The sequence below is a fragment of the Nothoprocta perdicaria genome, unplaced genomic scaffold (genome assembly GCF_003342845.1).
Source record: "Nothoprocta perdicaria isolate Ctin4 unplaced genomic scaffold, notPer1 scaffold_4, whole genome shotgun sequence".
NCBI classification, from domain to species: Eukaryota; Metazoa; Chordata; class Aves; order Tinamiformes; family Tinamidae; genus Nothoprocta; species Nothoprocta perdicaria.
In genome coordinates this window covers 1916196-1930876 of record NW_020455643.1, presented here as the reverse complement: position 1 = coordinate 1930876, position 14681 = coordinate 1916196, and the positions used below count along the sequence as shown (strand labels likewise).

The 14681-nt window shown below is 49.1% G+C and overlaps 1 protein-coding gene across 1 annotated transcript; it reads left to right on the top strand.

Moving 5' to 3' along the window:
• Positions 1–422: 422 nt before the first annotated feature.
• PPM1L (protein phosphatase, Mg2+/Mn2+ dependent 1L) lies at positions 423–13810 on the top strand. Its single transcript, XM_026045387.1, has 3 exons — positions 423–591; positions 7863–8024; positions 10508–13810. The coding sequence occupies exons 1-3, from the start codon at positions 555–557 to the stop codon at positions 10852–10854; spliced, it is 546 nt and encodes a 181-aa protein (XP_025901172.1). The 5' UTR covers positions 423–554; the 3' UTR covers positions 10855–13810.
• The last annotated feature ends 871 nt before the right edge of the window (positions 13811–14681 follow it).

The window sequence follows — 14681 nt, the reverse complement described above, 5'->3', positions numbered from 1 at the left end:
CAGGGCCGCAGAGGACGGCAGTTTCACAGGGCTCATCCTAGGYAAACTCTCCCCTTTTTTTCCTGCCATTTTTAAAAGTTCTGGCTGCAGAAGGCAGTCCAACCATGCCACCTGGTGTTAACTGGTGTTAACTGGTGTTAGCCTGCGTTGCTTTCCTAAAGGAGAGCAGAAGGAACTTCGTGTGTGTGTGTGTGTATCTGTGTGTGTGTGTCTATATATATATAGATATATATATGTAATTCTCTAATGCCAGTGAAGATTGACTACTCTCCTCCAGTCCAAACTCAGTTATTTATCAGTTGCTGCTGAGGTGACCGATTTCTGTCACTTGCTCCTTTAAAATTCGGGCTGGGTGCGGGCACACAGGGCTGTCCAAGGCCCGTGTTCTAACTAGGCCCTCTGCTCTCTCCCTACAGTCCGCAGCGGAGTACGTGAAGTCCCGGCTGCCCGAGGTGCTGAAGCAGCATCTGCAGGACTACGAGCGGGACAAGGAGAACAGCGTGCTCTCCTACCAGACCATCCTGGAGCAGCAGATCCTATCAATTGATCGGGAAATGCTGGAAAAATTGACTGTCTCCTATGATGAAGCAGGTACATTTATATTTCTTTCAAAGTTGCATTTTATGGGGAAAGCAGAAAAGGTCGTTTCAGCCCTCCCAATGCCAGTGCCTGAGTTTGCAGGTTGGACTTTGTCCTCGGCGTTTAGTGAAACATTTCTTTCTCCTCAGATCAAGCTGAGATGGAACTTTTTCCACTTCAGTTATTGAGTACTAAAGAGGGAGAAGGATGGTTCTCTCTCTAGCAGCACTTCCTTCTTCCTCGTGCACTGCTCTTGATTGATGTGGCCCTGCTTTTTTTCCTGCCATTGCAGGGTTTGCTGCCAAGTTACAGAATACGGTTTGGGTGGATTTGAAGCCTCTTGCATCTTTTCCAAGCGCGTGTCCCGTGCACTGCTCTTTTCTCAGCGCCTGTCACTTGTCTTTGCTCAGCAGCGTGTACCGGGTAGTCTCAGGGCCTGGTCTGTAAGGTGTCCTGGTGCAGGGCCGGAGGCTCCAAACTTGAGTCCCACAGACAGCAGTTACAGGGGCCTTCAGTTTTGGTATCTGTGTCTTGGTGCTCTGAATATTTGGGGCATTYCCTGCATGTCGCTAGTGCTGGTTTAACTGGCATTTTGTTTTAATGCAGTCAGAAATGCCTTCTAGTTTTCTTAATGATCTGCTTTACCATTAGAGTGGATAAAAACCAGAGGCTGGAGATGCTTGTGGCTGATCTTCCAAAACAACCATCACTACGTGGCTGTAAATCTGCCTGATCCCCGAATCTTACCAAGATTCTCAGTTTTTAGATAAATTGAGGTTAACTAATGAATCTGCTAAAATTACCATCATCTGMGTTTCTCTCCCTTAGTCAAAGCACCAGCAAGTTCCTATGACCTTGTGCTGTTCCTTTGCGCTGTGGTGGCCTGAAATACTTTGCTTGAACTAGTTTATCAACATGGTTTAGGCTCCTGCTCGTTATCAACAGGATTCTCTTAAACTACTTCAATCTCAAATGCTCTGAGCAACTTAAAAAGCCATTTGCAGACTGTTTATTCAGGACACTTAAAGGACTGTGTGCTTTGGTAATGTGAAGTAATTAAAATGCTCTATTACTCCATCAACGATACTCACTCGGTCACCCAATAAGTAAGAACTGAGTCACAGCAATTCCTGAAGGACATAATAATTAAAGTAAGGGCGCAGGATTTTTTTTAATCATGTCCCATTTTAATGATGCATAAGAAATCAGCTTTGAAGGTCTATTTTCTTTTCCTTTTCTGTTTTTTCTTTCCAAATCTGCTTGTCATTTTAACGCAGAATTTACCAGCCAGTGAATCATGTAGTTCTTTTTTTGCCGTCGCTTACTCGGTCACTTCCTCCCKGCAGTCGTTTTGATGGATGGCAGTTTGTTAGGAAGGGAAAAAGCCAGCGGAGGAAATTATCAACTCCTGTCAGAAGAAAAGGAAAGCATTTTTCTTTTTTGAAAWCAGAGTGTTTGTACAGGGGAAATAAAGATCAAAATTGCTTGAAACACTCATTTGGGGATTAGATCAGGCAAAGAAACCATCATGCCAGAAGGAGATGCTCCATAAATAACCAGTTGAGAGCAGCTCGGCACATGCACCCAATCAAACCGGAGGGAGGGAGTAACTCCTGTCACTTCCCAGGCCGTGGGTGTCCTTCCTCGGTGTAGGGTTTGACCCCAGCTGTGTCTGTCCCGGCTAAGGAGCAGGGGGCGGCAGGAGCGGCCCGCGCCGCTGGGGACCCCTCGAGTGCAGATCTGCCCTCGGCAGCGGCGCCCGCAGCAGTAGCAGCCGGCAGCTTCCGCGGCCCCGGCCGCCTCCTGCCTCCCGTCGGAAATCTCCCTCTTGAGGAAATCAGTCTATCAAAGCCACCAAATAAAACAAATTCTTCCAAAAACAGTCATTGCTGACAAGATTTTTAGTGAAGTTTGACTAAGAAAGCTTTATGAAAGGAAACGAGGCCAAACATGGCAGATGGGTTCAAATCCTCCCATAATCTTTAAATCCGTCAGTTTAAAAAGCGCCGTTCCTGACTAGCTGCRGCCGGGTTCATTTTGCGCCTGGATCTTTTTTCCCCTTGAAGCTCTCTCCTGGCAGGGTGTTAATCCCGTTCCTCCCGTTCGYGGGGTCTCTGGGTGTCTGGCGGGTCGTGGCAGCCCTGTGCAAATGCAGTTTGGGGCAGTTGGAGATGCTCTGGCGCTGCGCTCGGCTGCAACCCGGAGCCTGGCAGGGATTCTGTGGTGGGCGATGGGTTTTTCCCTAAGGGATGGCCCTTTCCCTGAGTTCCATCACTGTTTGGTGCCCTGCACATCCCATCCCCTTCCTGACCATCAGTGGCCACTGGCCCGGTCGCCTGGAAGGAGTCTGGAGCGGAGGGAGAAGGAACTGGATAGGSACTTGTGTCAGATGCTTGTTTTCGTAGTGTTTTCCTGAGAGCAGATCACACCCCTCTTCTTGCCTAGCCCGTATTTCTGCACCTTTAGCAGATGGTTTGGGTTGCTGCAGCTCTAAGAGCTGGGCCTGGGCAGTAAGYTCACGCTTCCAACTGGCCTCGTTCCAGCTCGCAGAGGGGAAGCCGCTCGCTTCGCCCAGCTCCAGGCAGTCCCTGGAGCATTTGCCACCTCTGGCAAAACTACAAAAAAGCAAAAAAAMCCAAATTAAAATTGGAAATATCCAAGATCCAAGGCCCATGGGGCTCCGGGGAGAGGTTGGGCGCGAGGGCCTGGCTGGTGCCGCTGCTCCTGGAGCTCCTGGAGGTCCCGGAGCTCCAGCTCCCACTGCGGGTCTTTGCTCGCAGAAACCGCCTGCCACAGCACACAGAGAAAAGGAGAAACTCAAGGCAGTAAAACTGAGTGTTGTGTGGCTGGGGTGTGCGCCAGTTGTCTTTTTCACTGCAAAGAAAGTTTTTTTTTTGTTGCCGTAACTCTACATCACAGTGAAGCTGAAGCAAATTGTCTCTGTGGTGATGCTTGTGTCAGGGTAGCTCTTTCGCCCGGTAAATATGCAGAAAGGAATCGGGGGCTGCTTACACTGCCTTTAAAGGCAAACATCCTCAATGCCCTCTCTGCTTGCAGCCTGCCTGAGACCTGTGTTTCACAGGGAAATGGGGGCAATGGAGAAACCTGGAGGTGCTGGGCGAGTTTGGAGGCTCGGGGTGAGGGAGGAGCGAAAGCTGGTGGCCTGAGCCCGGCAACCCCAGCGTCYTGGTGGAGCAAGCAGGGGCTGCGGATTTCAGGGGCCAGGAGCACACGTCTTGCCGGGTAGAAACAGGCATGCCAGTGCCATGGAGTGCACAGAACAGGCAGGGGCAAAAACAAAAGGCGAGGGGGAGCTGCRAGGAAGTTACTAGCAAGAGAAGAGGCAGAAATGATCTCACCTTCAGAAGGGAAAGCAAAGGATTTTGTATGGTACGAAGCGCCGAGCAGGCAGTGTTTGTCCATGACTGCTGGATTGGCACCGGCACTGCCTTCTGCCTGCTGCCGCTTGCACTTTAGGTGATTCTTTGGTAATTTTAGGAGTGGAACCTAACTCAGCTGCATTCCGCTACTCCTTGATTGCTGTTAATGAGAATTCAGCTTTTTTCCAAATACCGCGGTAGCAGTTTTTACCCTTTCCGGCCGAGCTGATTGCTGATTGATTGCTGCTGAGCTCATTCTGCCTCCGTGGTGCGCTTGCCGCTTTCTTCAGTGTGTCGGAGTTTCTTTCTATTTCACACTTAAGGCAGGTGTTGAAGCCAGTCACCTTGACCCAGTGCTCTGGTTTTCTACCGAGGACAGTGAATTACAGTTAAAGCCCCGGGGGTCTCGGCCCCTTTGCCTGGAGCTCTGTGCTGGTGGTGCCTGTGAGGCCCTTCCCAGGGCGGCACCGGGCCGGGGGCAACGGGTGTTGGGGGCTGCCGGCAGAGCCCGTTCAGGAGCTGTGACTGAATCTGCTGCCGCGGGCAGCCCAGGGCAGCCCCGAGCTGATGAGTCCGATGTTTCATTTAATCTGTTTTAAAAATGGAGTTCTTTTAACTTCAGGGGAAAACAAGTTAGGTTGAAATGATTAGGGAATTATAAGCCCTGGAAATTGCAGAATACGTGAGTTTGTTGGGGTTTTTTGGTTTGTGCTTTACAGAATTTTGCAAAACACCTCCTGCAACAACGTTTGGAGCTGCTAACAGTGTGTGCTCTAACGTGGGAAGGAGACTGTGCAGTTCTTAAAGCATTTCAGCACTGTGTGAAGGAGCAAGGTGGAAGCAGCAGCAAGCGCGGTTCTCGCGGCCCTTCCCCGTGCCTGACGGGGACCGGGGGGCAGTGGCGGCGCCGGGCGCGATGCCCACGGGGAGGGATGAAGGTCATCGCCCCGGCCGCAGCTCTGCAGCGAGATCCCGCTCGGGCTCGCAGGTAACTGCGGGAGGCTGGGATTAGTTTCCCTGCGTGGAGAAGTGCTGGTTTCGGTGATGGGATGCGCCGCTCAGGCTGGACGTGGTTGCTTGGAGCGTTGTGTGCCCCACAGGCCAGTGCTCCTCGCGCCGCCCCTGCCCCTGCTCTCGCCYGTGTCCCTGCTGCTTGGAAGGAGTTTGCTCCCTGATGCCCCCTCATCTTTTCCAGCGGATCCCTTGAGTCCTCCATGTCCCGTGGGCTGCAGTCGGGGTTTTATCTGCACTGCCTGCAGTTTGTGCAGAGCATAGAAAGAGCAAGTGGCTTCTGTTTTTATTCTCACACTTTTTATGTCGTTCTGAGTAATTGAGTTCTGAGTAATTATGTTATTCTAAGTAAAAGGTGGCCCGGGCAGGTGTTTTCCTGCAAGGTGACCCTTGCAAGGGGCTCTCCTGAGCAGACACGTGGGTGTCCAGCAGCTCCCAGTGGATCCTGGGCCTCACTCCATGCAACTCCATTGCTGTTGGGGCGGATCTCGGAGCTGGTTCGGGCCCTAATTCCTGCCAGTGGGCTCCTCATGTCTCGGTCGTGCTCGATCTGGCCAAGTTTTGCTCTTTAGCTAGAGCAGCCGTGTTGGAARTAGCAGAGCTGGTGCAGCCTTGACTTTTATGTTGCACCTTGTCTAACCCCAATAATCTTATCTGACTAAAGGGGAAAAAATAAAGGCAAACAAAAAAATCCCCTCTCTCTGCAGCCATTGTGCTACAGGGTTTAGATCTTCGGGTGATTTTCTTTTTAAACTGCTCAGCAGGATATTATTGAGGCAACTGCGCTGAGGGACTCGTATAACATGTGTGCTCAATTCTGGACCCTTTATGTCGGGAATTTTCCATTGTGCAATTGCATTAAATCGGAGGCAGCTGACAAGAGCGCAGTGTTTTCTAACTCCACACAAGGTTAAATGGCTGAAATAAAAATAGATGGAAAAGCAAACCGAGTGGAAGCAGTTTGGTTTCTCGTGTAAACGTGGGCCGGGCCGTGGGGCCAGGGACTGAATGATGGCCCGGCCCAGTCAGGGCAGTGATGGAGATGGAAGTGACAGACCCCATAAATCACCTGGGAAATTGTCTTCTGATTCAGATCATGTGTTTTTCACGTAGCTCCTCTAACCAGTAAGACTGTTCAAAGTTACYGTTTTTCTGGAGTGTTGTAATAATGACTGTGGTTTTGAAGTGTTTCATTTTGCAAACATTAAGTCTCTGTTAGYTGAAAATCAGTCAGTGTTAGTTGCAGTATTTTCCTTACTGGGAAACTTCAGGTTTTTCGTGAGTTTGCGGCGCTGTCACCAGGGAGAGGGCTCTGCTGAGCACGAGCTCATCTTGTTCACCCGAGAGCCAGCGACTTGGGGCACTCGCTGCACAAACATCAGGTCCAGATGACAGTGAAGGATGGAAATGAGGGAGCTCCAATCCAGGACAGAAAATGAGCTGGGTGATAGATGAGGGGGGACTCAGTCGTTGTTYCTGAGCTGGACGAGTCCTTCCTGGCCTCCCATTTCCTTCCAAAGGGGCCTGGGTTTCCGCCCRCCCTGTGTTCCGTGGGTTCACGCACCTTTTGCTGTGGCCACGCGAGCAGCTGCAGCCGCCTGTGTCCGCTGCCAGCGCCACGTGTCCCTCTTCCTGCCACCTTCTCCACACCCTTCGGCACGATGTGCCCTGGTAGCTCCAGGGCAGGGGTTTCTGGGGCAGGCAGCCAGTTTCCCAGGTTCCTCGTGTGCCTCTGGTGCAAGAGAAAAAGGGGATTCCTGCCCATGAGAACCAGCTCCAGTTCAGAGCTGTGCCAGGCAGACCATTAAGTTATAAATAAATCTTTGGAACAAACACAGCGCATCTAAACCCAGGCAGTTTATTACTGGCTCTTTTATTTATACCAGTCGTGGGACATTCGGCTGTGGACGTGGGAACCACCAATGCAGCTATCCTGGCTTTGGAACCACCAACACAGCCTGTGCTCCTGGCTTTGGGCAGACACYGGATCTGTGCTGAGCCCCAGCGCTGCTGCCCTTGGCCTCCCACGCCGGGACTGCCCCTCTCTGCTCTTCTGGGGAGCCTTTGGTGTTGGCCGGGCTGGCAGCTCCGTGGTCCGGCCTGTGTCCGCAGGGATCTGCGCACCCTCATGTCCTCACGCGGATAATGGAGCAGGTGGCGTCAGGCAGCCCTGAAAGCTCCTCGGGACCTGTCKCCATCCCTGGCCCAGCACGGGCAGCTCCTCCCCACCAGCCTCCTCTGTGCCAGGGCTTTTGGGAATAATCACACACGAATTAATGGCAGAGCTGAAGATTCACTGTGCGCTTCTCTGCTTTGTGAGAAGGGGGGAAGCAACCATGAAATTAATTCTATTTACTCTTGGAAGATACTGGGGTACGATTGGCGATAACAGGAAAATAAATGAGGTTTCGTACTGTTCTGTAATCTGAGCTGTCAGGGTGTTCCCTTTAATGTTTGCTCRTGTGTATCTAAAAACAAATTTGGCAACTTGCTGTTCTAAAACATTAATGAAATTGTGGCATCCGAGAGGGATATTTTTTAATAGCTCGGATGTTTGTGAGTGCAGCCATTGATACTTGGCTAGGAGGAAATGTGCAGAGGTGAGTTCCCATGGGGTCCCATTCTACTTTGCATCAATTACATTAGGAGAATAAAAGAAGTAGGGTTACTACCCTAAAAACAGCTATTTTTTCCCCGCTATCGGGTCTGTTAGATGCTGTGGTCAATTATTGATTAWTTTTTTCTCCGTGTAAGTAAAGATTAAATAATTTCAAGGTGAATTTTCTCAGTTCATGGCAGTGCAAGGTGCTCCCGCTGCTGCCCGTGGCCGCAGGGGACACCTGGCCGCGCGGCCGCTCGTCACCCTAACGCAGCTTCTCTCTTTTTGCCCAGGGACRACGTGTCTGATTGCGCTGCTCTCAGACAAAGAGCTCACGGTGGCCAACGTTGGCGACTCGCGGGGAGTCCTGTGCGACAAGGACGGGAACGCCATCCCCTTGTCCCACGACCACAAGCCCTACCAGCTCAAGGAGAGGAAGAGGATTAAAAGGGCTGGTGAGTTACCACGTTTGCACTTTGAGCAGCTGAGCTGCCACCATCCTCTCCAACACGCAGGGGACGGCACTGCCCGGGTGCCATGTGCTCTTGGCTCTGCCTTTCATCACTTCTTAGGCTAGGTCTAGTCTAACATCACAGCTTCTTGGGCTGGAAGTTACGTTTCTGTCATCAGGCTTCATAGCCAGTTCTCAATGAATTTCTCAGTCTTTTGACCACGCTTCTGTGTTGGTTCCYAGAGAAGCTGGCAGCAACAAGATTTTAAGATTGAAAAAAAGTTCAGGCTCTTGTTTGTGTTAAGCCTGCAGAGCTGGCATCTTCCTGCCTCAAATTTTTCAGCTATAAAGTGGAAATAAGAAGGTTTTCCCTGAGCATAAAACATTTCTAAAAGCTACAGATTTTCATCAGTCTAAATAAATGTGACCATGAAAACTGTAGCACTTGCTGTCCTCTGAAATCCTCCTCTCCTTTCCTCTCTTACATTTTTCTTTCTATAAAATCAGATCTCTGTGAGCTGTTAATGCARCGTTTGTTCCTGTGCTGCATCCTTCCATCTTTCTTGCTGCACACCTGCCCCCTGCGCCTGCTGTCCTCCCGTTAGCAGCATTGATGCCACCCGCAGCGCGTCTCTTGCCCCCTCTACCATCGTTTCTTCCCTCACAGCCTGAGGTTTGTAGKACCCCAACGAAGATGGCATCAGAGTCCTTGTTTATTGTAAATAGCAGCAAAAGAAGCAGGAATATTTCGTGTTCTTACTGGTCTTTTGGCACGTCTGGTTGTTCAGATTTCTTTGGTTTGGCTTCAGGGACCCGGTGTGGGCCACAGAGAACTCCCTTGTTGCCCCCTTTGTGGCAGCGGGAGCCAAGGTGTGTGCAGAGCCCTGCCTGCCAGGGCAGGTCACGCCGGTCCCGCGTATGCTCAGTAACGGCTGCACCTCCCACGGTGCATGAAAGTGCACCTCCTCTTGCTTGCAGTGACCTCCTCTTGGTTGCCTTTTGTCACGCCGCTCTAGGCATGTGGTCACACTCAGAGTTAGTGTTTCTCTAGTCACAAAGGCAACCCGTGCTGATAGAGAGGTGTAATGTGGGTGGCGTTCAAGAGAGGCCGTCCAAAGGCAGAGCAGCAGCAGCTGGGCAGAGCGTGGTGGACTGCGCTTCCCACGGGAAGCTGCAGACAGCCCRGGAGAACCCTTCGTCCAGGGAAAGAAATGCCTTAATAATGGAGTCTCCATAGAAATATTTGTGAAGACCTCAAAATACTAAGTTTTACTTCTGCMGGTTTGAACACAAATCAAGCTTTAGACAAGAATTAAATGAAATACAGYCTGTAGCTTCACGTGGAGGGGAAGGGAAATGCTGTCGTGAGATTTAGGTGGCTCCCTGGCTAACAAGTTCTCTATATGCTGAAGCACAAAGCTGCAACCATTCTGATAACTACGAAGAACAAACACATTTATAAGAAAACCAAAGCAGAGAGCTTGCAGATATAAAAGACCATACCTTTAGCTGATTCTGTGGCACATTTTTCATATGATGTTTTATGTTATACCCTTGGCAAATCCTTTGTCCTAAAATAAGTTTTTCTGTCATGTAAAGGTGGAGTGTTGCTGCGACTCAGTGCAGACAGTGCCACCCAGAGACCCGCCCGGGCAATGGGAAGTGCTTCAGTTTTCACTCTGACCTCGAGTAGTTCCCTCCCTAATAAAATGTAGCTCTATAATGGTCAGGTGCCATTGATTTCAGTCATTGACTTCAGTCAAAAATGCATCTCACTATAATCAACTCTGAAATATAATAGTACATTTTCAACTGGATGTAGCATTAATCCTGGAGATGGTTCTATCTGTCAGTCAAATCCCACGTTACCTTTTTCTGACTTGAAGCAAATTTTTTTGGACGTTTTTTCCCCAACAAGAATTTTTAGGCCTTCTTTGACACAAGTTTTTTGGGGCAGGTTTGGAGAAGAGCCTGCAAGTGTTTTTTGCACTTGATGCTTCTTTGCTTTATGCCTTGAAGTGAGATTTGAGTCCTGCTGCAGAGCGATTTCAGTGTTAACCTTTTCTTCACAGATCTTCCTAAATGAGGGAACTACTGAACTTGAACTACGCAGTAAAAGGAGAGGCTTGCTGAAGGAAGAATATAAAGATTTGATTTCAGGATTGCCCTTAACGTTGCCATAGGGCTTTGTGAACAATAAATTGCCTGGTAGGGGAGTATTTAGCTCTGTGTTCAGCATGTTGTCAGCCTCACTGGGGAGTCGAGTACGAAGCAGAACTGCAGTGAGGGCACAGCGGGTTCTGTGCACGGTGGTTTCAGCAGCAGGGCAGCACAACCCAGCCCTCCCTGCAGTGCTCCCGTGTTTGCTTTACTTAAGGCATCTCCTGATTCTTGATGTATGTGACGTTTCCGCCTGAGGATGCTGCACCATGAATGCTGGGGGGTCTGGCTGGGAAATGCTCTAATGGAGGGTGTCTTCCTTTCCAGGTGGCTTCATCAGCTTTAATGGCTCCTGGCGCGTTCAGGGGATCCTGGCCATGTCCCGCTCACTGGGAGACTACCCTCTGAAGAACCTCAACGTGGTCATTCCTGATCCTGATATTCTTTCCTTTGACCTGGACAAGCTGCAGCCGGAGTTCATGATCCTGGCCTCTGATGGGCTCTGGGATGCTTTCAGCAATGAGGAGGCTGTCCGGTTCATCAAGGAACGCTTGGATGAGCCGCACTTTGGTGCCAAGAGCATCGTTCTACAATCATTTTACAGAGGATGCCCTGATAATATAACAGTTATGGTGGTGAAGTTCAGGAATAGCAGCAAAACAGAAGAACAGTAATTCCCAGTGGTTCTCTGCCTCACTCTGAACTTAAAACAAACTTCTATTTTAAACATAGTAGAAGGCTCTAGTAAATACCATTAAGATTTTACACAAAAGCAACAGATCCCTCTGGTCTTTTTTTTTTCTTCTTCTTTTTTTGCTTATCAAAAGGAGCAATACAACAAATACATTTTGAGTGATTATAAGAATTAAGTTTATTCACATGTACCTGTCTTCTGTGACCTTGCGGCTCCTTCGGAAGTAACTGTAATGTTTTATTTCAAGCATTTTTTCAAATCCTGTGTAGATTTTTGCCTTGATTTCTTACCTCCTATTTGCAAGAGTCAAAGGGTTCATTCGGATGCACGGCAGGGTTAGGGCAGCACTGCTGCCTAACAGCAAGTGCTAGGAATGATGCTGCTTTTCACCCATAGATTTAACTGTTGAAAGATGCTCCACAGTCTCTCRTCTTACTCTTTTTAATCAGCAGTGATAGGTTGTATTGGAAAAGGTTTGCGATTATTGGCCTGTCATGGATATAAGGGAAGAGAAGGAGCCAAACAGCAGTGTGACCCCGCGGAGCTGGCTCTCCTCGCTTTGTTTTATTCCCCCTTGCATTAGACAGAACCTTGCAAAGCGTGTGATTAGGGACAGGGAATGAATACCTGAAACCGCATGTTTGTTCAGACTGTGCGCTACTTTCAAAACATTTTGTCAACCCCATGTTATAGTCAAGCTAATTAACACAGCAAACTAATCAGCAAAATACTGATGCCTCTGTATCAGAAAACTAGTTCTGTCATGACAGAAGAAAGTCATTCACCAARAGTCAGTTTTTTAGCATGGAATTGTCATAGGCATGTGAAGAAAATAACGCAAGGTAAATTTTATTTCTTTAGTGACTGCTTAGAAAACTAAGCAAAGCAAAGCATTCCTTAGAGCTACTAGAGGGAATTTGCCTACTAGAGATTTCATAGTACCACTGCAGATTCTTTGTAGTGTTAACCTAGGAGAAGACCACTTTAGAGCAGTTTTTTGGCATAATGTGTAAATGCTAGGCAGTRTAATTGCACTGCAGAGAAGAGAGATTGTGTTAAGTCTAGGTAAATATATTTTTAGGTCTAACTTTCAATATTTAATTGTATTTTGGAACCTGTGACTACTGTAAGYTTGAACAATGACCTTGTAAATTTGGTCTACGTGGCTGCTTGGCGATGGAGCTGCTGCAGTAGCAGGGACAGGGCYGCGCCGGCCGGCAGGGCTGGCTTGGCTGGCTCGCTGGCCTCCACCGTGGCTCATAACAACATCGTCCTCTGGGATTCCCTCCCCACACAACTTGGTCCTGCAAGATCCGCTGAAGTCTCTCATCTTGAAGTGATGGAGGTTCTTGGTATTTGAGTCCAGAGCTGAATCAGAGAGAATAGAGTAACTAACATTGCCTGTTTCTTGGATAAGGATACAAGATTACTTGTAATTACTTTTCTTGTTGCCACAGCCATAGCAGTTTCTGGTGGGACGGCTTGTTTGTCTCTAAAATATTGTGATGTTGTGGTTGTTGAGCTGGCAAGGTGTTTCTCAAGACAGGTGTGAACACAAATCCAGCTTTCACTTGTTGGAGGGCATGCCCACGTTCATTTGTGTTTCTAGGTTATCTCGTTCCCTTCTCTTGTTTGTTCTGGGATAATCACAGATTGTACCTGGTTATGTTGCTCCTGCCAGGGCTGCCCAGCCTGTAAACAGATGCTTTTCTCATTCCAGACTCTTGGTCTGGAATTCCCTTAACTTCTCTAATATGCAGGGTGCACCAGTGCAGTACAGAATGGTAGGAGTGTCCAGAACTCTCTGAAACCCAGAGCTGTACTGAGCTGTACTTACTGTTGCTGTACTTACCTGGAAGGTGGAAGGTTTGGGACTTCTAAAATGACTTGAACGGGGGCAAACTGTGGTCAGAGAATTGTAAACACAGCTTTGCAGGGAAATCGAGCACGTAACCGAAAATGTTAATGAGGGCAGCCTAGTGCTAGTGTTTTACTTTGAAGTTTTAAAGTATTTGAGGTYAGAATGCTGTGGAATGGAGACCTTGTGTGCAGTTTTCATGGGAGTGCTTAATCATGTCCGGGATAGTGCTGGAGCAGCACTATGTGAGCTGTGCTCCMGGCAGGGCTCGCCGAGCGTTTGCCTTTGCTTTCTCCTTCACAGCTSATGTTTCAGCAGTGCCGCCTTTGCCTTGTAGGACACAGCCCRGGTCGTTGTCAGAACAGCTGCCCAGGGAACAGAAGAATTAGCCCTAGGAGCCTRCAGAGCCCTAAAGCACAGAGGAGCTGGTAGAGCAGGAGGGATGGAGCCAACCCTTCACACGTGCAKGAGGAGCTGGAACTGGAGCAGTGGTCAACCCCAAAAGAGATCACAAACCAAGGCCACTTGTGTGAACAAATGATAGAAACCTCTGAGCTTGTGTGCAGCTCGCTTTCCCCAGCAAGCACTGTTCATTTTGCCTTTGTCTCRTTCTTCATAGTAGCTCCCCTTCTTGGCCAAAGACATTCATGCCAATGATCTCTGGTAAGGCTGCTGACTTTTGTTTTTATTATTTTAAAAAATTCGTTGCAGTTACCCTAGGGTTTATCATGGCAATGGCTAATGGAGATTACAGATTTTGGTTAATCTTCCTTGAACATGCCCAGTGCCTACCTAGCCTCCGGTTACAAGCATTCTAGTACATCTTCTAGACCTCCATAACTAAAACTCTCCAGTCGTGCTTAGTTGTGCCAAATTCTGCAGAGATACGTAGAGCTGCTGGATGACAAGATTAAGGAGATGTATGTGTAGCTTATGTAACCTACAAGAGCTACAGTCTGATCCTCCACTGCCTTAATATTAAATCGTACATCTGGAAAGAGCTGCCAGACACTGTAACCAGACAGCCCCGCGTCTGCTCAGCCCGCCAGGACGGGTGAGGCTCCCTGCGTGCCATCCTCAGTGCCGCTTTCCAGCCTCAGCTCTGCCCAAAGAAGGGAGCTGCACTGCCATTAGAGTGGCCCACAGACCTACACAGGACTCCCTCTTTCTTGCCTTACACCTTCATGGAATAATTTCGTTGTTTAAGGCAGAGTAGCTTCATCAATGGCATCTGTCACCAAGAGCATCTAATAGCAAAAAAAGTGATATAATAAGATGGTGCCAAAGAACATCTTTAGTTTGGTCCAGTATGCAAACTGTACCTTGCAATTAGTCATCTCAGCCAGTGCTTAAGTTACGTTCTGCCCACCAGTGGTATTATAAAGGAGCGGCTGCAGTCGGGCAGTACATTTGTTGCACATAATAACGCAAGGCRCTAGTGTTTACTATATGATGTGCTCGTGTGGYGTTGGAAAGGCTGTCTGTCCGTGCMGTGAAAGGGCGGCAGCTCGTGGGGCTGCTGAGGCGTGCGCAGAGCTCCGTCTAGCGGCTCCCGGGGCCGCGAGTTCGTGGCTGCCGTGCGGGCGGCCAGGAGAGCCGGGTGCCCGTGGAGCTGCGCGCGCGGGGCCCTGCTCCCAGCCTCAGTGTCAGYGACTCGGCTGCCAAAAATGTGTGTGATTTGGCAAATAATCATCCTGTCCTGCATCCCTGCCACCTTACACACAGGCACGCCCCCACCCCGGGTGCTTTCCTTCCAAAAGCTTTTAAACGCTCACATTTGCTGATGGAAGCAAAGTGTTTGGTGACAGTGCAGCTTAGGCTACAGCAGTCAAGCCTGGAGGACTCCGGGATTCATAGTTAGTCTCAGGGATGGCAGGATCTGCTATTTTATTTTGTACAAAATCTAAGCCATTTCTTTTCTTGTGATACTCAGTGCTAATATTCTGGGC